The sequence below is a fragment of the Sturnus vulgaris genome, chromosome 20 (genome assembly GCF_052056855.1).
Source record: "Sturnus vulgaris isolate bStuVul1 chromosome 20, bStuVul1.hap1, whole genome shotgun sequence".
NCBI classification, from domain to species: domain Eukaryota; kingdom Metazoa; phylum Chordata; class Aves; order Passeriformes; family Sturnidae; genus Sturnus; species Sturnus vulgaris.
In genome coordinates, this window is record NC_142262.1 from 10395649 (window position 1) to 10420439 (window position 24791).

At 50.0% G+C, this 24791-nt stretch overlaps 1 protein-coding gene across 1 annotated transcript in view; it reads right to left on the reverse strand.

The window, feature by feature from the left end:
- The window catches only part of SHISA6 (shisa family member 6), a 190896-nt gene that overhangs the window by 17692 nt on the left and 148413 nt on the right, over positions 1-24791 (reverse strand). Inside the window, exon 4 of the mRNA XM_014886833.2 lies at positions 7331-7393. Coding sequence (XP_014742319.1) covers positions 7331-7393 — 63 coding nt within the window. The remainder of the gene's footprint in view (positions 1-7330; positions 7394-24791) is intronic.

The following is a 24791-nucleotide window of genomic DNA, read 5'->3' on the forward strand; positions in this document are numbered from 1 at the left end:
TGCTCTGCTCACAGGGCTGGGGAAGGGGCTGCCCATGCTCCTGCTACATCCTGATGATGCCTTAGGATTTTAGCTTTTATATTTTTCAAATTCTACACTGCTTTTCTGCATAGCCCTGAACTCCATATAAAGTGTAGTTAACTGTCTTCACATTTTGGTCAGACAAAACAATTCCTCTGGGCTGGGATCCAAGGACACACCACAGCCTCAGGCCCCAAAAAGTATAAACAAAAATGAATTGGGAGGGAGAAAAATGGGGGAATATAACTTCATTACCTGAAGCTGTAATTGGTGGATTAATCCCTGATATGCAAATAGACCAAACTTCTAATTGTCTGAAAAACCCATGACCATTGTCCATTCTGGGTGTAGCCTCTGGGAGGCTTTGGCTGCCCAAGGTGTATCTATTGAAAGCCTTTAACAAATCCCCATTTTATTCCCTTAATCTTGTCCAGCCTCTGTTCTAGGTGGGCACTCCAAGGCATCACTGATCCAAACAGGAAAAGGGGCTGGGGCTGGCAGGGGTGTGGGTCCTGCAGCCCTGCTGTGCCTGGGGATTGCACTGAAGGGGGACACACAAATTCACTGCTCTGCTGGACTCATGCACTCGGCTGCTGTGGCATCTAAGAGGGACACAAAGCCCCTCTGAGCTGAGGCACAGCCTCATTTCTCTGCCAGTGCTTAGCAAGCTTGGGGCTCAGAGAAGTTTATGATTTCCAGAGCTGTGCAGATTGGACCTGAAGTCTTCTTGTCACATCTTGCTCTGCCCCTCTTGTTGAAGACACTTTCAAAGTTGTTTACACGAGGCACAAAACCTTTCATGTTCAAGGACGGGAGCAGATGATACCCAAAACAAAAAAGTGAATTGATGGCAAAGTTTTAAACAAAGCTCAAGTGGCAAAAGGGATGTGCTGCAGATTTGCATTTGAGTCTGCACATATGTTGTGCGAATTCTGCAAGACATTTCAACAGATGCCTTTTAAAACATTCACCCAGAGAAAGCAAACAATGTCACCTAGGAGAAGCTGCTACAACCCAGCCTTCTGCTGCTCAGCTCCAGCTCAGCAGAGCTCCAGCCCCCTGTCAAAGCTCCCCCTGCTCCCCCAGCTCTGCCTTCTGCTCAGCCCTTTGAAGGCTCAGACGCAAAGTCTCGGATTCTGACGCAAGTTCTTACAAAGGGCCCCATTCCTGAGGAAAATCTGCTGGCACTGATGACGTTCTGGAGCCTTCTGTGCCAGGCCTCAGAGCTCCCAGGCCATGCTGAAGTGACACGCTGTCAGAGCAGGCAAATAAACTGATGTTCACAGGCTCAAATTAAATTTATAACATATATCTTCAGTGTTTGTGTTTTCACACGTCTGCTTTCTCGTGTTACAAACACTGTTATTAATAGTGCTTTGCATTTCTCATGACTAATCTCCAGGAAGTTTCTACATTTCCAGGTCAGATCCTCTGTGGTGTAAATCAGAGCTCTCCTGTGAGTAGCTGCCCTCATTTATAAGAGCTGGAGAGGGAGGATTTGAAATCCAGCCCAGTGCTAAAACCCCAGTGTCTATCAGGATGGCTCTAGGATTGGGTCTTGCAGGGCTCCTGGCTGAGAACTGAGCAGCAGCCTGGAGGAGGAAGGTGCAGAGGGAAGGGATGCAGCACACGCTGCAGGGTGACACCTTGGGATGTGACAATGACATCCCTGAGTGCTGTCAGCCTGGGGGACCAGCACAGAAAGGGCCCTGAGCACACAGAGTGCTTCACCAAATACTGTACCCCACAACTGGGCTGAGAGGAGCAATGCTGCCAATTAAAATGGAAGGGAGAGCTGCAGAAATTAAAACTGCACAGAGCAACCAGAGCAGAGGAGCTGCCCTTGCTGAAGGTTGCTGCCCTTGCAGGGGGTGCAGAACAAAACTCCTGGCCCTGGTACCTGGTGCCAGCACCCAGGGCTGTGCAGAGCTGGGCTGGGCTTGAGACCATTGCAAAGCAGTACCTGCCCCCAGCTCTGCCAGGGCCTCGTGCCCAGAGCTCCTCAGAGCAGGGAGAGGAGCTGATTCCAAAGGGAAAGTCACACAGGCATGGAATGGTTTGGTTTGGTTTGCTTTGGATCACTTGATTCCACCCCTGCCACGGCAGGGACACCTCCCACTGTCCCAGGCTGCTCCAAGCCCCAGTGTCCAACCTGGCCTTGGGCACTGCCAGGGATCCAGGGGCAGCCACACCCTGTGCTCTGCCTGGGGCTGGGTGACCCCTGCACCATCGGGGTTTCTGTGGCTGTGACTGGGGGAGGGACAGCACACACCTCAGCACGGTGAGTCCAGCCCCCCTCAGTCCAAGCACATCCCCAAAAACCAGCCCAGCCCAGCCCAGCCCAGAGGGTGGCTGTGCACGGGGGACAGGGCCAGCAGCTCTCAGGGCACACAGGGGGATGTGGCTCTGGCTCTCCAGTGAGCTCTGATCCCAGAAGTGAGGCTGGAGTCCAGCACAGCCATCTGGGTGCTCTGTGAGCAGAGCAGGAGGCAGTTCCTGCACCCCAAAGGCAGCGTGGATGCAGCAGGAGCTGGGGCTGAGCTCCTGCCCTGCCACAGCTGGATCACAGCTGGATCCTCCCTCCCACTGCCATTCCTGCCCTGCACAAGGTCAGGACATCAGGGCCTGTCTGTTCTGTGGGTTATTGCTGCACATCTGATTAGCTTCTCATTTCCCCCCCTATATTTCTGCTGGGGATAAAGCTAATTTAAACAGTCCCTAATTGTTGTGATTTTGTAAACAGTGTCTTAAACACAATAGACACAAAACTCTCAACAAATTGCTGGAGGAGATGTGACAGAATAGGGAATCATTTTCATGTCTTCTGGGATTGCCCCAAATTGAAGCTTCTGGTCTGATGTTAGAAAATTGATGCAAGGATTTTTTCAGCAATATATCCCCCAAAGCCCTATTAGTGTGTAGGAAGGAAAATGCCCTGGATTTTTGAAATGAAGAAAAGAGAAAGAAGGAGGAAAAGAAGGAAAGAAAAGAAAGAAAAGAGAGAAGAGGAAAAAAAGAGGGAATAAAGAGAAGGAAGGAAGGAAGGAAGGAAGGAAGGAAGGAAGGAAGGAAGGAAGGAAGGAAGGAAGGAAGGAAGGAAGGAAGGAAGGAAGGAAGGAAGGAAGGAAGGAAGGAAGGAAGGAAGGAAGGAAGGAAGGAAGGAAGGAAGGAAGGAAGGAAGGAAGGAAGGAAGAAAGAAAGAAAGAAAGAAAGAAAGAAAGAAAGAAAGAAAGAAAGAAAGAAAGAAAGAAAGAAAGAAAGAAAGAAAGAAAGAAAGAAAGAACCATACTCATACATGAGTACATATAGAGGAAACTGATAAAAGCTCACACAAGTACAGCTATAAAATGAAAAAATGAAATTTGCCTCCATCAGAGCAATCCCAGGCATCATCCATGGAAAAACACTTGGCCAAATTAAAACCTTGAAGTAATTGGCTGCTCATGGTGATTTACCAAGTACTTTTGGAGATGATTGTCAAATGCAATTAACTGACATAAAAGTCGTGATATGAACTTCCTTCTAACCATATTATTTGGAAATGCGCTTGGTATTTATAAAGATGTGAAAAAAAAATGTTTATTAGGTGCTCTTTAGGTTAGGATAATTATATATGCACTAAATATAATGAGATGAAACTTCAGTAGCAGTAAAAAATAAAGCAATAAGCTGTACAGAAACTGAGCCCAGGCAGTCAATGTGTATTTCTGTTATAGCTGATACTCAGTTCTCTTTTGTGCCCCCAGCTCGGTTTTTTCCTTCATATTTTAATGTTTTTATGGGGAAAATCATTTTATGTGCTTATTTTGTGTGAAGGCTGAATATCTAAGCAAGATAAATTAATGTATCAAAAGATTTAGCTGCATTTCATATGTAAAACTTGGTTGTGCTTAGAGCCTAATACTTGCTCCCTCCCACTCACATTTTACATACAAATCACTACATTTCCTAAAACTGCTGTAGAGTTCTTCATTTGCAGCTCAAATCTGCAGCTAAGGTAGAAATAAAGTCTAGAGTTAAGGAAATCCACATGAAAATTCAGATATTTCAGTGGAATTGGGGTCTAAAATCTGTCACTGAAAGCAGAATTTCAGCTGAGGTTTCCAAAGGGCTGTAGGTACCTCTGGAATGGGACATTTGGTGTCCTGGGAGGGAATTTGGGGCAGGAATAATCCAGCAGCAGAAAAAATCCTAAGAGATTTCTGGGAGATGTGGGATGCTCAGAGTCACTGTGGTTAACTCAGAGCCCTCAACAAGAGAGAATTGAAATCCTGGGGTTGCAGCCCCTGGGCTGGGAGAGCCATGGGAGTGCCAGGATGGGCTGGGCTGGGCTGGACCTTAAAGCTGATCCAGTGCCAGCCCTGCCATGGGCAGGGACCTTCCAGGGGCTCCAAGCCCTGTCCAGCCTGGCCTTGGACATTTCCTGTGACTCACCTGCCTGTGGCCACTTCTGATCCCGCTGGGAATTGTCTTCCCCAGCTATCCCATTTTCCAGCCCACATTCCATTCTGTGCCAGCCAGGAGGGAGGGAAGGGAGATTTCCCCTCTCAGCTCTGTGCTAACGAGATGGGAGCAGCCTGGCAGAAGAGATTCACTGGGACCCCACCATTAATTAGTGATTATTCCTTCTGGTAAGGAAGAGCTCAGGGGAGTCCCAACTCTGTGGTGGCAGCCCCTTTGCACTGAGAAGTTGTGCCCCAAAAGTGGCACCCCCTGCCAGGTTAAACCAGAGCCCTCAGGGGTTTAACCCTGGGAACCTGCAGCTGGAGCAGAACAGCTCCAAGACCTAAGGTCAAACCTGCTTTTTCTTTGTTCTCCTCGTTCCTTGTGAGCATGGTTTGCTCTCATCCCCCGGGATTTGTTTTTTTGTGGCAGCTGAAGGTAGCAGGGCATGAGGAGCTGGAGAGTATCTGCTGTGGAAACAGATGTTGGCCTTCCTCAGCTGGACATTGGCCCTGTCAGGGATGCAGAGAGGTGTTCCCAGAACACTGCTTGGTGGGGCAGCGGCCCCACTGCACATCTGGATCACTCCTGCACACCAAAATCCAGTTATGATTCCCCAAAGAGCAGAACAGCTGCCCCACTGCACATCTGGATCACTCCTAGATGCTGAGATCCTGCTGTGATTCCCAAGACCTTTGGGAGAACACCTGGCTGGGTGCATTTGGCTGCACTTTTCTGCAGGCCCAGCCAGTGCAGGAGGGGGAGAGGAGCCTTGGCTTTCCTCCCTTGCCCACAAGGAATCTCCTGCAGAGCCCCGGGCTCAGGGTCTGCACAGCTGGCTGTGGCATCCTCTGCTGCCCAGGCCCAGGATGGAGGGAGATTCAGGGAATTACAGGTGAAGGCAAAGACCTGTGAAGAGACCAGCCCAGAGCAGCTGAGCTCCCATCCTGACAGGAATTCCAGGATTCAGCTCACCCTGCACACGCAGGGGTGTGACCTTAGGGAGCTGCTCCAGGCACAGCAGAGATTTTTGGCTTCTTGTCACCTCCAGCCACTGCCCTGCTGGCTCAGGCTGGCACCCTGAGGACCTTCAGCTGCACCAAGGAGGACTCCAGGCCACCTGCAAGCCCCTCCCTCTGCTCCCTGCAGAGTTGTCACTGCACAGAGGGTGCCAGGGACCAGCTGCTGAACACAGGACAGCTCCTGTCCATCTCCACATCTGCATGACCCCACAGCAGAGGTGCCCCATGCCAGGGAGGGAATGACATTCAGCCTTGATCACAATCTCAGCAGTAATTCTGAATCCTGCAAGCTCTTCTGATATCTTACTTGAAAAGCCCAAATGTAGTTTCAGACTCGCCAAGCAATGGCTCAGCAGCTTCAGCACACATGAACATGAGGAACAAAAGCACCCATGGCCATCTGGAAAACTCAGGGGAAGATGCACCTCTGAATCACACACTGATTTGTAGTCAGCTCATCCGAGTCACTCACCACCACCAAATTATTAAGGCACAGGAAGCACAAGGAATCCAAGACCACGAGTGTGTTCTTTGTCTCTTAAGTGCATAAAAAAGCAAAGCATCTGTTAGGAGCAGAGGGAAGCTGAATTGTTTTAGCACATTCCCTGGAGTTCTTGGCTGCAGTGGGACCCTGATGCTGGAGTTGCATTCAAGCTCCTGGGCAGACACAGAACCCAGCAAGGCTGGATTTTAAATCAACTACCAAGACCAAAGAGAAGACAACACAGTTTCAACCCTATTTCCCCAATTTCTTCTTTCTTTTTTTCCCTCAGGAAGGTAAAAAAGTAAACAGAGTGAGTAGTTAGGAACATTGGAGGCTGTCAGTTCAGGCTCAATAAATACTGCTGTGGCACTGATGAGTTTAAAGCTGACACTCTTCCTCCTGGAGTGTTTGGAAGACACAAAATGAAGCCCTAATAAACACAGTCTTACCATGGCAGCAATTTGCAGGCTGAAGAGATGCTGCCTCCTCTGGCAAGAAGAAACCCCCAAGGTTTTAGGTGATCTTTCCAAGGGACATTGTTCTCCCACCCTCCTTAGCAGCAGGGAGATTTTCTATATGTGAACATAACTTGCAATAAATCAGCTCTAGAATAGTCAGGACGAGGTTTCAGAATTCAAAACAAATGTCAGGACAAAAAGAGTGACAAATACAGAGATTCAGCACTGCCAGAGGTGACTGAGGTGAGATTTACCGAGTGCTTACAGCAGGAGGATCACATCCCAAAGGCAAAGGGGGCAGGGAGGAACACGGACAGGACCAAGACAAGGCAGCAGCAGAAGAGGGAAGAAAGCAGAGGGGACCTGAGGGATCCACCAGAAATGGGTGTGATTGCACAGAGACTGGGGAACAGGGATTTGGGGGGCAGGGACTGGCCTGGGGGTGGATGGAGCCAGGAGCTGCCAGGGTTTGGCTGGTCCGTGGTGGCTCCCAGGGAGGGGGGACACAGCCCAGGCTCCACTGCTGCTCAGGAAACCCAGAGGAGGGCACAGAAGGGCTGGGGGACAGGGCTGAGCAGAGAGAGGCAGGTTCTGGCCATGGAGGAAGCAAAGAAACATCTCCAGGCTGGGACGAGGGGGAGGAAACCAAGTGAGAAACAAAGGAGTATCTTGGAATTAGACACAAGGCTGATCAGCACAGTTAGAAAAGACTGGGCCATATTTCCCTGTGCACACTCTTGAAAATATGGTCCTGTGTTTAATATTAATGGGAACCATCGGCCATGCAGCATTGCCAGAGGAATATTTCCATTAACATTAAACACACTTTGATGCCAGTAAATGTTACTGGCTGGCAGAGGAAAGTTACAACGTGTGTAATTTTGCTCTTTGCTTTCTCTTACCATGTGTAGGTGTCTGGGTGGCACTGTCTAGTATCAGGTGATTATAATTTTGTTCTTGGTCATCTGAAATTCACAGAAAAAAAAAATCCCTTTAAGAACCAGCTTAGCATCACCACTGATCTGCAGATGATAATTACAGCTCACAGTATCACAGGAAATCTCAGCATGATTAAAGAAAGGAGAAGGAAATGCTTAAGAAAGCAGAAGATTCTGTTATGCAGTTCACTTAAAATTCCAGATGCAAGGAGAACACGATAATGGGAATCTGCTCCCCTTCTGCTGAGCCTGCAAATGAAGGTTCTGTGCAAAGGTGAGAAACACACCCAGCTGTATCCACAGGGTGAGGAGTTTCTGGGGCCCCATTCCACTGCTCCAGCTCCATCCAGCACAGGCCTTTGGAACTTTGGAGGTTTTCAGGATGTGAACCCCAACCACCCAAACACAGAGTCCCACTGTGAGCACAGAGAGGAGTCAAAGGTGTGGCCTCGTGGAGTTAAACTGAGGCCTTGAGTTTGAGCTTTCCTATTTCCAGACTCTGCACTGCATTGGTGTGTGACTCTGAACTCCATCCAAAGTGTCAGCAAGTTCTCCTCCCAGCTCAGGCACACAAAACAATCCTTTGCCAGCCCCACAACCAAGGACAGCGCTGCAGCTTCAGCCCCAAAAAGTGCAAAGAGCAGCGACTGGAGGAGAGAATGTGGGAGGATGGCACTGCAGAAGCTGGAGCTGCAATTGGACAATGAAGGCCAAGATGGAAATGGAGCCAAAGTGATCCAAGTGTGAGAACTCGTGACTCGGATCCATCTTGGCTCCATCTTGGCTGGAGCCACGGCCGGGCTCTTGCAGTGCCCAAGGTGAATCCTTGGAAGGGCTTGGAATAAATCCCTGCTTTATTCCTTCAGCACTGCCCAGCCTCTGCTCCAGGAAACTCTCCAGGTATCAAAACAGCTGCACATGAACTCTGGATCCCTCCCCAGGAAATGGGAATCCTATGAGACTGAGGCACCCAGGGAGGGGGAAACAATCCATGGCAGAGGCACTGCTGGAACTGGGGCTGGCAACTGTCCCTTGGGGTGGAAAACAGCTCTGCCTCTTCCATGTAATAAAATAATCAGATTAGGGACTCCTGATAAATCCACGAGCTTTAGTTTTGCAACAAGGAATGAGTTCTTTGCCCAGACCTTTCCAGCATGGATGGAGCTGTAGCAGTGCAGGATGAGAGGAGATCTTTTGGGATCCCTCATGTCCTGCTCTGCTGGTGCAGGGGGTTACTCCAGTGGCTACTCTGCTTTTCCCAAATCTATCATAGATATTTTACTTTCTCTCCAGAAGATCTGTGTCACTGATTCTTCCTTTCTGCTTTTCAGACCAATTCCTTCTTTTCTGTCTGCAGGGACGTGGAAAGAATCCCCCTTAATTCTGTCACAGCTCTTTGTGACCACAGTTACTGTGTGCTCCTTTATCCTCCATGCTGACACCATTCCTTTCCTGTTTCCCTGTAAAACCTGCTCTGCCTTGGGTCTCTGTCACTCCAGCACCCTCTGCTCCCACGGACCCACTTGAGATCCTCCTCAGTCTGGGATGTGTTTGTGAGAGAGCCCTAACCAGGACAGAGAGGAATGCCTGGATTGTGCCCAGTCAGCTTCTCTTGTTCACACAAATGTGATATTTTTCTTTTCCTGGTTTGTGTAAAGTCTGTGATCCTTTATTGTTCCTTACTGCTTTCCCAAGGAACTCTCAAATTGTTCTCTAACACAGAAAAGGCTTTTTAGCATTCTTGCTTCAGCCTGAAGCATCTCATTTTTCTCCATTTAATCAATTTATTTTCAGGCTATTTATCCAATTTGTCAAGAACATTTTAAATTCTAATCCTGTTCTCTAATAGACTTACGGTCATCCAAGCTTCATACCACCTGCAAATTTAATAAGCAAATTCCTTTTCCACCAGAAACAAAGAGAACAAATCCAGAACCACATCAGGCCATCCTTCCCCTGATGTTTAGTCCCTGCATGGTCACTCAGCCATGATGGTCTCTACCCCAGGCAGGTTCATTAACAACCTGCTTCTCTAATTAATCTGGAATCTGCTGGAAATCTTGCTAAGGTCATGATCCTTGATATGAATTATTTCTCTCTGGCCATAAAACACAGAAAAAAATAATAAAAATAAGGTTAAGTTGCCATGATTTGTTTCTTAGTGTTGACTGCTTGTTTATTTCTCTCCCTCACTATGGCGAGTGTCTGGGTGCAACCAGGATTAAAATCAGAGTTTGTTTATTCAGGTGACAACAGATTGGGCATCTTCACCTGCTTCCTGCTGCTCCAGAATCCAGGCACTCCTTGTATCCCAGACAGATGGAAAAATGGAAGGGTTTTAGCCTGGCTGTGAGCATGAGATGAGCAAATCCTGGGAGGAGCCCAGGTCCACAGGGCACCTCAAGTGCCCTTAGATAAATGCCTTGCAGGTTTCCCTCGTTTGAATTTTCCTTTGAATCCTCTGCTGTTCATTGCTTTCAGCAAGGAAAAATTCTGCAGAAACTCATTTTGTGACTTTGTTTCAGTTTCTGTTCCTCCAGTAGTCAAATTTCAATTGAATGTGAAAACCAGACCAGAGGAAGGGGGACAAATAAGAAACTGGATATTTCTGGAATCCTGTAACTGTCTGGAGGGATTTTCAGAGCCATGGGATCAGATGGGTTAAATTTTACCTGGTTCCCAGCATGCATGGTATGGATTCCTGCTCATTCCTGGAAGTGGTCAAAAACACATGGATGTGGCACTGGGGGACATGATTTAGTGACCACAGAGGTGCTGCTGGGTTGGTGGCAGGGCTGGATGACCTTAAAGGTCTTTTCCAAGCTGAGCAATCCCAGCTGTGACCCCGTGGACTGAGGATGGACACTGTGTCCTCTCTCACGGTGTCCAGCCACCCTCACAGTGAGGGAGGTTTTCCCGACGTTTGGGTGGAATTTTGTGTGTTAGGGTTTGTTCCCTTTGCCCTGGCACTGGGCACCGCTGGGAAGGGACCGGCTCCACCTTCTTAGTTCACCCCTCAGTTCATCTCAGATCCCCCTGAGCCTTCTCCTCTCCGGGCTGGGGATCCCCAGCTCAGCCCCTTCAGCATCCTCGGGCCTTTGCTGGACCCGCCCCAGTCCAGCCGTGGCTCTGCAGTGCTGGGAGCCTGTCACTGGTGCCAGCACTGCTGCTCCTCCCCACTGTCCCCTGCATCCCGGGATGCTGCTGCCTCCTCTGCCACAAGGGCGCATCGCTCCCTCATCCTCCTCTTGCGCCCAGTGCCGATTCCAGCGCTCATTTCCCCCCGATATTGTCATATTTATGTGTTACTCGATCCATTTCTGAGCATGCGAAGCAGGGAGTGAGGAATGAGCCCGGTGTATTTCTCCATGACCTCTCCCTGACATTTACAGCTGATAAGTTCATCGAGCATGACTGGATCGCTCCACTGACACTTCTGTCCTGTGAGCCTTGGAAGATGAATTTCCCCAGATGAATTTCTCCATCCTTCCAGAAGCTTTCAGAGGAGCCGGGGGCTCCTGTGCCCGTCCCTTGGGCCCCAGCCAGACGTGGGCTGCAGTCATGCCAAGGAGGGCAAGGACTTCCAGCCTGGCTCCAGCAAAGCTTATTTACAAATCAAGCAGCAGCAAACACCAAACCCCAAATTCTGTGTGTGCTGGTCCCTACTGGTGCTGCCGGGTGAGAGGGGACACAGAGACGGGGACACTCGAGGTGTGAAATGCTGGTTTTGAGAACAGGAACAGACACAACCTGAACACACCAATTGTTCCAGAAAGGAACCAGCAGAGGTTTCACTCTCCTCTCACAGGTCACTTATTCCCACAAGCTGGGAGAAATTGGCCCTTCACTGAAGACAGCTGCACCTGAATAGGAACCATCATCTTCTGAGTATGAGCAACTTTTCATTTCACTCCAATTCCTTTTTCCTTCCTTTCCTTTCCTTTCCTTTCCTTTCCTTTCCTTTCCTTTCCTTTCCTTTCCTTTCCTTTCCTTTCCTTTCCTTTCCTTTCCTTTCCTTTCCTTTCCTTTCCTTTCCTTTCCTTTCCTTTCCTTTCCTTTCCTTTCCTTTCCTTTCCTTTCCTTTCCTTTCCTTTCCTTTCCTTTCCTTTCCTTTCCTCTCTCTAAAAACCTCAGGTGTTTTGAGGCTGCTGCTTCAGCAATATCATCCAGCCCTGTCAGAACCTGAATTATTGGCATTTTGATGTGGCTGAGCTAATCAAGCATCTGAATGCAGCACTGGGCTTCATTTACCACTTCTGTAGCCCTTTGTAAACACTTTCTAAGCAATAAAATACTTTAAAATGATGGCTGAGCCTTCCCACACCTCTTCAGGTTTAACAAGATAATGCTGTTAATTGTGAAGTGCCAGTTAGGCAGAAGCTTATCTATTGTTGAGACAAGGATCTGAGTTCAAAGCTATTTACCAGGAAACTCCATTAGGGGAAGAAAGGAGCCACAGGGCTCTGAATTGCCAGGCCACAAAAGGAAATTTCTGAGCGCAGCTGGAGGAGCGATCAGATAAAATAACCAACAGAAAGAGTGAGATGTTTCACTGGAAAAAAGGAAACCAGCGCTCCCACTCCTTTGCAAACTGGGAAAGACACGTGCACAGAAGTCACGTTCATTTTCATTTACAATTTATTATTTTATTTCTTTTGTTAAACTGCCTCTCTACACAAATATTCTCACTTTTAGCTTCCAATTCTTCCCTGCATCCTGTTGGCTGCGTGGGGCTGTTCCCAGCTGGGGTTAAAGCACAATAACCACCTGAATTATCTGCACTAAGGTGCAAAATTCTGGGTAACTTAAAGAACACTCTAAATAGCTCCCAGAGTTCCTGCCTAGGAAATCCTCCTTTTTCTGCAGTTTTAACCTTCCCTTTGGTACCTGGTTTTAGTCTTCTCCAGAGCCTATTTTTTTTTTTTTCAGTCTCAGGGATTTCATATGGGAATATTACTAATAAAAACTTGATTTATTGTGTTCTATAATGGAAAAAAAATCAAGTGTCAGAATATGAAAAGAAAATGCTGCATTTTCCAGTCTTTCGTTCCTAATAAAATTCCTTATGAAAACTGCAAAGCAAGGATATTTTTAATATATGCCAAGTGTATTAAAGATATATCTGTAACTGTAATACAGATATATGATCACTCTGACAGTCATGCTATACTTTGCATTCGTTTTAGAGAATTTATTAAAGTACTGGGAGCTGCTCTGAAACCTGTAGTTAACAGGACAAAAGAAATGGTCTAAAGAGGAACCAGCAGCTTTTGAAGGGACCCAGGGCAGGGGTGGAATCCTCATTCCCGAAAGGGATTTAAAACATGAGGGGATGTGGCATTTGGGGCTGTGAGTTAGGGATTGGACACCTAGAAGCCTTTTCCAACCTAAATGATTCCATGAAAACCAATTCTTTGCCTTCTGCCCCTCCGATCTTGTCACCAAAACTGCGGAGATTTCCAGAGCGGGATGGAACCAGCAGTTGTGCTGATGATAAGATCCCTCCTTGATATCCACACTAATGAAGAGAAAATCCCTCTCCAGAGCTGCTGAGGGGGATGCAGAGGAAGGCAGGGAGGAAAAGCAGCCCAAAAGCTGCTGAGGAGAATGGAAATAGTCCCAGCACAAAGCTCCTCGTTCATCACCCACCGGCCCCGCCGGCGTTTTCTGCTCACAATTTGTATTCCAGAGGGGGAACCTGGAGCAAACGTCCTTCAGCTGCTCGGTGGCCAAGCAGAGCTGGGAAGGGGAGTAGGCACCAACCCTTTTCCAGGGATTTTGGGCAGGGAGAGTGGCAAAGTGCAGCCCAGGAACGGGGGAGCAAAGCCCCAAGCCCCTCCTGAGCCAGGTGTGCCCAGGCAGGGCTCAGAGGGGATGAGCACAGGAATATTTAACCCCACAGAGGGTTAAACCCCAGCTGCCTTTGGCGTACACGAGCCACAGCCGATCCCTTTGTACTCCTGTGCTGTGAATGTTCTGCTTGCTGAGTGTTTGTGCACCTGCCTGGCACTCCCCAAGCACGCTGACCCCTACGAGTGGCCAAAGCCAGGAGTTCAGCTGGTTCAGTCAGCATGTCAGTCATTAGAGGGGCTGGAAATGCCAAGTGAAAGGTTGTCCCCAAACCTTCCGTTTGATATTCATTATGTCAGGTTTTTGTTCTACCACTCCAACCTATTTTTCAACAGTAATCCTGTGACTCATTCATTGAACAGGATGCTCAGGGAATAAGGCAGCTATTCAGGAGTTATTTTAATCCTCATTAAGCGGTGAATAGCCCTGTTCTTTAGTATCCCACGCCATCCAAATCCTGCACTGATTATGGAACTGTTATTTTCCATGTCGGCTTTTCCTCTCCACCCTCCCAAGCAGCTCCCAGACTCCCGTGGCAGGGTAGGGGCTGCCAGCCCAGGTTGTACCTGAGCCCAGAACAGGTGTGCTCACACCTGCCAGGCTTTATTCCTTTTGAGGAGCAGCCCTGGAAAACTCGGGGCAGATTTTTTGTGTTACACAGGGGATTTTTAATAGGATTTTGCAAGCACAAATCAGCTGCTAATTAATCACACCCCTTTTGTGGGGGGGAGAAAGGCAGATGGAAGAGCTCCTGGTTTACCTGGGGGGAAGACAATGAAGGCCCTGCCACACAACAGGAGGAGGAGGAGGCTGGAAATGCTCCCCCAGCCCAGTTCAAGCCCAGGTTTGTCACTGCCCATCCCAGCCAAGGGCCCTCCTGGTGAGGGGCACCTGAAAGAGCTGAGGGAGCTGGGAAGGGGCTCAGGCTGGAGAAAAGGAGGCTCAGGGGGACCTTGTGGCTCTGCACAAGTCCCTGACAGGAGGGGACAGCCGGGGGGGTCGGGCTGTGCTCCAGGGAACAGGGACAGGAGGAGAGGGAACGGCCTCAGGCTGGGCCAGGAGAGGTTTGGGTTGGATATTTGGGAATATTCCTTCACAAAAAGGGTGGTCAAGCACTGGAGTGAGCTGCCCAGGGAGAAGGTAGATCACCATCTCTGGAAGGGTTCAAAAAACCTGTGGATGTGGCACATGAGGATGAGGTTGGTGGTGAATGAGGTGTGGGGCTGGCGTGGTGGTTGGACTTGGGGATCTCAAAAGTGTTTTCCAGCCAGAATGGCTCCATGGTGCTGTGGCTGTGGCTGCCCACTGGAGCCCAGCACATTGGAAAACCACGCTGAAGGTGCTGGAGACTTTGGGGAACGAAAAAGCAAAGGGATTTTGAAAGGCTCTGATCAATCATCTTCCCCCAGGCCTGTCCCTGGGCAGACCCTGCTGCTCCAGCCCCATTAGCAGACCCTCCCAGGGGTGCCCAGCACCCTGCCAGGGCTGTGGGTGCTCTGGGAGGTGCTGGCACAGCAGGCTCCTGGCCGGTGTGTCTCACACCTGGAGCTGCTGCAGGCTCCTCAGCAGGATTTGCACCGTGGGTTTGGCTCAGGAACTCCCTGGCAGTGCCAGGGGAGGTGTCAAGGTCACCTGGGCACCACACCAATGCTTCCCCTGCCACCTCCTGGAGCTGCCACTTGGTGCCTGAAGTTCTCACAACCCCCTGAGCCTCCCCTGCTCTGTCCCAGCAGTGCTCAGGCAGGGATTTCACCTGCAGAATATCCACCTGCAGGCTGTGTGAGTGACATGGCCCTGGAGACTTCAGCTCAGTCTTCTGCTGCTTGGTGCCCCCTTGTTTTTCCAGCTTGGGTTGTGTTTATTCCTTATTTTAAGGAATGTTATCTTTTTATCTCATGTGAGATGAAGGCTTAAATGAAATCTAAGAAACCAAATAGGAGGTGAATCAGAATCACAGAATTAGCTGAGCTGGAAGGGAACCCCAGGATCACCCAGTGCAGCTCCTGGCCCTGCACAGTCACCCCAACATCCCACCCTGGGCATCCCTTGGAGCTCTGGCAGCCTCAGGGCTGTGCCCATTCCCTGGGGAGCCTGGGCAGTGCCCAGCACCCTCTAGGGGAAGAACTTTTCCCAAAATCCATCCCAAACCTCCCCTGGCACAGCTCCACAATGTGCAGCTGCAGGTGGAAAACACTTGGCTGCAATGGGCACTGAAGTTCTGGAGGTTGTGGCTGAGAAAAACAAAGAAAAAAACTGAAAAATCAGCAAGGCCCACTGAGCTGTGAGGTGGAAAATAATCCTTGTCCCTGAAATATCTGAGTAAAAACAGGAGTGTGAGGAGGATGTTCTCGTACAACAGGGCTCGGGGTTCACTCACAGAAATGTGTCTGCTGTGTTGAAAGGCTGCACGAATCACACACTCATTCACGGTGGATTCTCCTCCTCCCACTCTGCCTCGTATCCACGCTGGGACATGGAAACCAGGCCCACTCACGAGCTCCCTACACACCAGCACACGCCTCCCTCCCAGCACATCCCTGCAGCTCCTCCCGAGTGCCAAGCTGCCAGAGCAAGCTGCAGGGGACAGCTTGGCACCAGCAAAATGCAACTCCTGTTTTCTAGCAGCTCCAGCTAAAAAGGGCATTTGCAGAAAAACAAAGCCACGAGGAAAAAATATTTCCCGATCTTGGCTTTAAAGTGATATTTTTAAAAACAGCAGCACCTCAGTGAGGGTAAAGGTCACAGAGAGTTCAGAATCTCTCTCTCTCCAAGGTACCTGATTCCTTCTGGAATATCTTTGGACAAGCTGTTGGCTTGAAAAAGGCTTTTCCTCCTCCTGGCAGTGAGTGTGAGGTCTGTCCAAAGAGCAACTTTTCCTGCTCTTCCCAGAGCCTGGAAAAGAGACATTTCCTTCCTGGGGATCCCCCCAGCAATGTCTCTGCACCAGAGAGCAGCAGCCAGGTGGGAACGTCTGAACTCACCTGGAGCTGGAGTTCAGCATCCCTCCATAGCATTTCCTGCTTTGTTGGCTCTGATTTTCATTGTTTTCACTTAACCCTTTGCTGCCCTTTCTCACATGTTCCAGAATAAATCAGGAGAAAAAAGTGGAGAAAGGACTAGAAGAAATCCAGATGAAGAGAAAGAACAAGAACTTTCTGTCTGGGAGGGAAAGTTCTGCAGAGCCCAGGGCACAAACCTGGCTGGTGTTGATGAGTGCCTGGGATCCCCTCTGTGCCTGAGAGCTTCACACTGTCTTGGAAACACAAATGGGATAAAAATGGCCTGGTTTCCTCAAAAATCCAGCAGCTGAGCAGGCTGCATGACTGACATCAGGCAGCAGTGCACAGCAGCAGCTGGAGGAGCAGCCCTGCATGGCAACCTTTGGAAACACGTCCAGAAATGTGCTGCTCACGGGAAAACATATGGTCAGGAGAGAAAAAAATGTGTCCTTTAAAGGGCATTGCTGGAGATGGAGCCGATTCCAGAAGGTAAAAATAGTCTGGGTGTCTAAAGCAGGATTAGTTAAATGCAATCTTTGGTGGAACACAGCCAGCTCTTGCACGTTCTGAGTGCTGAGATAATTATGCAAATACCTCTGGAAGTAACACACGGTCCCTTTGAGCCCCGTGGTATTGGCAGCAAGGAGAAGGGAACACAAAGTCCTGCTCTGGCTTTTCCCTCTTCCACAAAGTACAAAAAGTTGAGGATGAAATCCCTGTGAGAAGGGCTCTCCAGTGAGTCCAGGAGTGCTGGACCTCAAAATCCACTTGGAGAGCAGAATCCAGCCCCGGTCACTGCATTCCCTTAGGAAACACCAGGGCCTGGCTGTGCCATCCCACTCGGGGGCTGAAGAGAGGCAGGAATCAGCAGAGAGCTGAACCCTTTGTCTGCTGCCCTCAAACACAATCACAGAAAAACAATCTGATCTGTTTTCCGAAGGCTTTGGCTCAGTCCCTGTCCTGTCCCCTGAGGATCCCTGCAGGGGGATGCAGGGACTGGAGGGGTGGGTGGCTCCCGGCTTGCCCAGAGCCCAGCAGGGCTTGCCCAGCCCCAGGACTGATAACTGTGGGGTGTTAGAAGCAACAGGAGGATGCAGATAAATAAACGGAGGTCTTTAACTGGCTTTAAATCACTCTGAAGCCATAGAAATGCACTTGCTCCTCATCTGTCACCAAGGCATGGCCAGCCTGGAGGTGTCTGGGCACAGAAGCAAAGACTTTCTCTTGATGTGACACAGCAAGGAATGCCTGTGAGGGGCCAGGAACGAGGATGTGATGGTTTGAAATCAATTCCACCCTTTTGCTGATTCCTGGTGCTTTGTTTTCCCTGGATGGAGGCTCGTTTGCATGCCTGTCAACTGCTAAACGTGGCTTTGGGCCAGTGTTTTCAGGACAATTAAGATCCAGATGCAATCTAACACAGATCAGAGTCTTATCTTTGAGCAGATAAAGAAGTCACCAGCACTAATCAAGCCTTTAAAATGAACCATGGCCAAAAGTGCTTTATTAAGGCACAAAGAAAGTGGCTCCGTGTTAGAGAAGAACGGAGAGCTCTATTTAAATCCTAATCCTATCAGCAATTAAGCAGATGGTTAACTTTAAGCATCTGCTTAAGTCTAACTGAAGTCACGTTAAAGTGTGGCTTTCAAAATAGCGATTCTATAGAAAGATCTGGGTGTGACAGTGTCAAAATCTTGATTTTTCCTGAGAATTCCCTGCTCTGTTCTGGCAGTGCTTCAATTCCAGCAAAGGGAGAAGGTGGCACAGACTCCCAGAAGGGGCTGAGGGCAGATCAGGGAATCCTGGACTGGTTTGGGTTGGGGGGACCTTAAAGCTCAGCCCATCCCACCCCTGTCCCAGGCTGCTCCCAGCCCCAGTGTCCAACCTGGCCTTGGGCACTGCCAGGGATCCAGGGGCAGCCACAGCTGCTCTGGGCACCCTGTGCCAGGGCCTGCCCACCCTCCCAGGGAACAATTCCTGCCCAATATCCCATCCAGCCCTGCCCTGTGTCAGTCTGAAGCCATTCCCTGTGTCCTGTCCCTCCATCCGCTGTCCAAAGTCTCTCCCCATCTTTTTTGGAGCCTTTTCAAGTCCTGGAAGGTCCCACCAAAGCCATCCCAGAGCCTCCTCATCTCCAAGCTACACAATCTCAATTTTCTCAGCCTTCCCAAGACATCCGAACTCTGACCACCAGCATGTTCCTGCTGTGAAGCACAGATTCTTGAAGATTTAATGCATTCATTATAATTTTAAAATAAATACTTAATTAAAAAAACCCTTTTCCATATGTTGTGATTAGAAATTTTCTGTTTGGCCAACTCAAAAACAGCTGAAATTACAAACAACTCTTTAAAAAAAAATTAATTATTTTATGTTTGTAAAACTCAGAGCAACTTAGATATTGGGAATATTGGATTACTGCTAAAGGGAAAAAATGCAGTTTAAAGTCCAAGTATTCCAGGAAAGCTGCCTCAATTCCAGTGTCCCAAATTGCTTGGCACAATCAACATCTCTGAATAACAAGTCTGTCTCCAGTGACAATAAGTTACAGTATTTATCATTATTTAGGTCTGCTCAAACAGGTCTCATTTGGGAAAAGTCTGTAAAAACTATTGAAGGAACACCTTTAAAAGAGCAGTAGTGGTTGTGGGATCCTGGTGTCCCTTTCCATGGAAAATGAGCATCCCCTGGATGTGCATTTGTCCCAGTTTAGGAGGTGAAGCAGTTCATCATAAATCTCTCAAGCCCCAATTTCTGGAATCCTTTGATTAGGTGGGATTCTCATTGATCTTTAATTAAAGGAGATCACTGCCTCTCTTCTGTACAGACACAGCTCTTGGCAGCTCCAAGGTTCTCAAGGCAAAAAGCAAACAAAGGACAACAACATTTATTTATTTTGAACCTGTGGGTTTGGGTTCAACCTCAGATTTTTTTCCCCCAGTCTCAGTTGTGGTTTCTTTACCACTTGTGGTTGAAACCTCCCTGATAACTCTGGAATATTTATTGCTTTCCTGTATGGAAAGGGGGATCTGGCAGAGGATTTACAGCAGAGTGAGCTCTCTCCTGTAGGCAAAGCAATTCTCATTTATTTACTCACTCCCTGCCTTCCATGGGAATAGTTACTTTGGCAGATTTGATCCTCAGCTCTGCTTACTGGAACACAGCTTTTATTGGGTTTTATCGGGGTTTATTTCATTTTATTTCTGCACCAAACTCACCAAGGCCAAGCAAAGCAGTTCAGTGGTTGGATTAACTGGGTGCCAGGGGTGATGGCTCTGGAGGAGAGGATCCTGCTCCCTCCTCAGCCCTCAGGGAAATGATTCTCATCCCTCCCTTGTGCCTGCTTTTATTGGATCTTGCAGGAAATTCTCTCTGCTTTTTCATTTGTCTGTTTTTGTCATCGAGTTTTAGCCTGATCAGGTTCGGGATGGGAATATGGGATGGGATGGGGACACACTGGACCCTCAGTCTGGATGCAAAGCCTGTCCCCTGAGGAAGGTTCCCAAAATCAGGCTGAGGAAATTCTACCAAATGCAAGGTCTCCTTTCACGTGGCCATTCCCCAGTTCCATACCCGGGCTCCCCTCCCTGGGACAATATTTCTGTTTAGCACCATATGAATTTGTTCTGGTTTCTTTACCCAGATCATGTCCAGATGAACCTTTAAATATAAGAGAGAAAATTCCACTGGAGAAATGCAGCTTCTTGGAGAAACAAAGTGCATGAACAGCTGGTAAGTTATGTCTGTCATTTATGGTGTAAATGTGGTAAATGCTGTGACAAATGCTGTGACAAATGCTGTGTGCCATTTATCCTGTGGATCCCAGTGACACCCAGCAGCAGGGGTGGTGGGGCAGTGTGGATTCTCCCTGGGAGGGACTGGACTGGATTTTGGGAGGCACTGCTGGCTCCTCTTCTCTCTCCAGACCCATCTCCTGCTCCTCCATCCTGATCCAGGCTGTGGGGAACTGAACTGAACTGGGGCCCTGTCCAGCCAGAGCTTTTCCCACATGCTGGCAGGCAGAGCACAGCTCCAGCGTGGTGCCAAGGGGGTGGAAGGCACTGCTGAGGCTGCACGTGCTGCTGAAGCACTGAAAGCCCCCAGGCTTAGAAAAATGAGGCTGCACAGATGGCTGGGAGCTGAAATCAGCTCACCAAGAGCTCAGCACATACACCTGGTGTCATTTGCTGTCAAAAAACCCCACATATTTCAGCTGTGCTCGTGTTTGGTGGCTCCTGGGCCGGGCTCTCCACACAGCAGGTGGTTGGTTTGTGGTGCAAAACCATCCCAACCCAGCTGCAGAGCAAAGCACTGTCCCTGCCAGACTGCTCAGTACCAGGTGTGGATGGACAGAAAAACCCTCCCAAAGATTCCAGAGAAATAAACACTTGGGTAGAAGTGTAAAATCAGCATCCTTGAAGGGAAGGGGCTGCCCCAGATCTGAGCCAACATCTGTGTCAGGGAGAGGATCTGGGCTCTAAGAGCTGCTCCCCATCTGCTCAGTGGTTCCTGTGCTCAGATTTGGGGCAGGTTTCAGCTGAGAGCAGCTCCTGTGCAACCCACGGGTCCCATAGCTTCCTGCCACTTCTCAGAAATACCACATTGCTTCCCAGAAACACTAAAATGATTCCCAGGAACACTCCACTGCTTCCCAGAAACACCACAGTAATTCCCAGGAGCTCTTCATGCTTCCCAGAGCTTCCCATTACTTCCCAGAAATACCACACTGCTTCCCAGGAATACCACAGTGATTCCCAGAGCTCCACACTGCTTCCCAGAGCTTCTCACTGCTTCTCAGAGCTCCACACTGCTTTCCAGAAATACCACACTGCTTCCCAGGAACACCACACTGCTTCCCAGAGCTTCCCAATACTTCTCAGGAACACCACTATGCTTCTCAGAGCTTCCCATTACTTCCCAGAAATATCACACTGCTTCCCAGGAACACCACGGGGATTCCCAGGAACATCCCACACTGCTTCCCAGAGCTCCACACTGCTTCCCAGAGCTTTCCAGTACTTCCCAGAAATACCACACTGCTTCCCAGGAACACCCCACTGCTTCCCAGAGCCCTGCCCAGCACATTCCAGGGAGCTGTTCCCCCAGTGATCCCAGAGATGGAAAATGCCCAGCTGGTTCCTGAGGCTGTGCCAGGGGGTGCAGTGTCCCTGGGGCTGTGGCTGAAGGGGGCTCTCACTGCCAGGACCCAGCAGTGCCCCTGGGCTGGGTGGTCTCTGTTCCCCCTGTGCTGCTGCTGCTTTCAGAGCAGATCCTTGGTGATCTCTGCACTTCTGAGTCCCGTGGCAATTCCCATCTGCCAGGCACAGCTTTTCCTGCCCCTGCCTGTCTCTCACCGGTCATTCCAAGCCCCTCCTGCACTTTGCACTCTGCAGAGCCGCATTTCGTGACCCTCAGTGCTGTGGGCAGGTTGTGCCCACCCCTCCCTGTCCCTGTCCCTGTCCCTGTCCCTGTCCCTGTCCCTGTCCCTGTCCCTGTCCCTGTCCCTGTCCCTGTCCCTGTCCCTGCTCTAGGGGAGGAGGGACAGTGTGTGCAGGGCACAGACACATCAATATTGCAGAGCTCCCGATGCCAGCTCTCCCTGAGCTGTCTCTCTGAGCATCCCTGGATGAGTGCCTGGCAGGGGAAGGAGAGGAGCCTGCAGGTTCGGGTGACAGCAGGGACACGGCTCTGGTCCCTCAGGAGCCAGCATTATTGGGAAGGGCTGTTCTCCAGCAAACCCTGCCCCGCTGTGGCCCTGCAGAGCTCTGTCGTTGCTGTTCCCTTGGAGTGCACTTCCAAGGAGGAGATCCATGAGTCCCTGCTGAACTGAGGAATGCAGGGATGATCCAGGAGGGCAATCCCAGCACTGCCCCCAGCCCAGCCCGGCTGCAATCAGCACCAGCAAGCCAGACCTCCTTCCCTGAGGGCAACAAACCTCAGAGACATCGTTTCATGCTCCTGCTGTCAGCTGCCCTGCACAATTTATCTTCTCATTACCTCTTTAACAGCACTGCTATTCACTGGCTGAGCGAGGGAAATAACTCCTGTGATGGAGACTTGGCTTTGGATATAAAGCAGTGATATTATTATGCAGCAATAGAAATGCTAAGTTCCTGCAGCCAGGGCCCAGAAGAGCTTGGGAAGGTGGAGAACACCTGGAATCCAAAGGTGTTTCACTCTGGCTTGGATAAAGTCACCTTAGGGCAGGTGGGGTTGTCATGGGAATAAAAACTGGTGGGGGAGAGAGGAGAGAAGAGGAGAGGAGAGGAGAGAGGAGAGAAGAGAAGAGAGAGAAGAGAAGAGAAGAGAAGAGAAGAGAAGAGAAGAGAAGAGAAGAGAAGAGAAGAGAAGAGAAGAGAAGAGAAGAGAAGAGAAGAGAAGAGAAGAGAAGAGAAGAAGAGAAGAGAAGAGAGCTCATCTGAAATCACTCAGCCCTCACGTGTTTCAGACTGATGTGTTATAGCAGATAATTTTTAGGGGATTCTTGCCCTTTGGGTGCTCCCTGTGTTCCCTGCTCTCCTCTAAGTGGAGCTGGAGGCCCCAGTGTGGTGTCCAAGGAAGAAGTGAGAAGAAATGACCCCAAAGATGAACACTGGATAGGGGTGGCTTGGCAAAAGAAGCCATCAAAGGTAACTTGTGCTGTGTGCAACATTTCCCCACATCCACAGAGAGCCATGGAATTCACCTGCAAACCTGCAGGGATGGGCAGAGCTCCCTGTGCTGCTCTCTCAGGTGATTTTTCCACTCTCAGAGTCCCTCCTCAGCCTCAGTTTCTCGCCTGCACAAAGCCCCAGCTGTCCTGGCACTGTGGAGCTCAGCTCAGCTCAGCTCTGGGCTTGTGTGAGGATTTTCTCCTCGCTGCTTTCCCTCTCCCTCTCGCTGAACAGGAGTTCCTATCACAGGAGTCCGTGTGCTTTGGCAAGGCACCAGGAATTGTTGATTCCAGAGGCACTGTGTTTCCAGCAGGAGCCTCAGCACTTTCCCTGGGCAGCGTCACAGTTTTTCATGGTAAATTTCCTTTTGCTGGGAATTCAGCTTCCAAGGAAAACAGTGCTCAGAATACTTTAACCAGCTTAGTGCACATCCAAGGCACAGGGACTGCAAAGTGACACCTGTTTCCAGGTGTGGGGGTAGGCCAGCACCTCTTGGAGCTGCTGATCTCCCTCCAAGGGCACAACATCTCAGCACAGCTAAACCCAGCTGCTGGTAGGCAACAAAAAACCCCAGCCTAGATCCTATTCATGTTTCCAGTTCAGTCACCATTGCTTTATGTAGGATATTTAAGGCTGAAATTCAAGTTTTCCATATTCTCTGTTGATTGTCCTGGAGGACTTGTCAGAAGTCAGACGTGGTGATGTGATCCTGAGCTGTCAGCTCCTGATCAGAGGGCAGTCTGTGCTGCAGCCACAGAGAAAGGTCAGGAACAGCAACAGCCCTGCCAGGTCCCCACAGCCCAGGGGCAGCTGTGGGTTGGTCTCTGACCCTACTCAGTGGTCACCTGTGGCACCAGAGCTGGGCCTTTTTGCCAACAGCACTTTCCATCAGCATCACTGGCACTGAGAAGAGCCGTGTCCAGGAGAGTGGAGCTGTGTGGGATGTGCCCCTCCTTGCTCTGTGCAGGGAACAGGGATTAGTCACAACCTTAGCCCAAAAAGCCACCAGCCACTGCCAGAACTGTGCAACACCAGATTCCAGCCTGAATGGTGTGACAGATGATGGGGAGCTGAGCACTGAGCCCAGGAAAGCTCTCGGGGTGCTGAGCCCAGCTGCTGCTTTGCTGGGTCACCATGCAGGGACCTGCAGCCCTGCCCTGCCAGGAGGGATGAGCCCAGACATTTTATTGCCACGTCTCTGAAAAGGGCATTGTCTCAGTCCCTCCAGCTTTCTACTTTCAGGAGGAAAGAACATATTGAATAAAATGTAGACACGTCAGCAGAGATGCTGTGGGCACAGGAGTTCCCTGAGCTCTGCTGGCTCCCAGCTCTCCCAGCCCCGTTTCTGGATTTGCTTCCACGCTGCAGCGTGTCACTCCCTGGGGACAGACAGGAGCTGTCACAAGCCATTACAGCAGCTGCTTCCACACAGCTGGCCCCATCCCTGGCAGGGCTCTGGGCTCTGCTGGTCACTGGGCAGGAGCCTGTCCCTGTCCCTTTGGGTTTCCCTGCCCAGCTCTGCTCTGCTGGGGCCATGGCGTGGGCTGGGGGTGTTTGCTGGAGCTGTGAGAAGCACCCCTCCCTCCCCACATCCTGTCACAACCCTCATTCCACACTGCTTTTGCTCTCATCTCTATGAAGAAGGCTGCAGGAAAAGAGGGCTCTGCCAAAAAGAGGACTTTGGCACCTTGGTACAGTGCCTGCCTCTGGAGGGGCTGGAAGCAGCCTGGACAAAGGCCTCCTCCCTCCATTCTGTCAGCATTTATCTCAAACTCAATCCCCCTCAGCTTTCACCCCACCTGAGGGGTGGAATTCCCCCAGCAAGGAGGGCAGGAGTGCCCCATGGCCACCCCAGAGCACAGACAAAGCCGAGTCTGGCTCAGGACAGGAGAGGCCATGCAGGGCTGGACCATCCCCACTCTG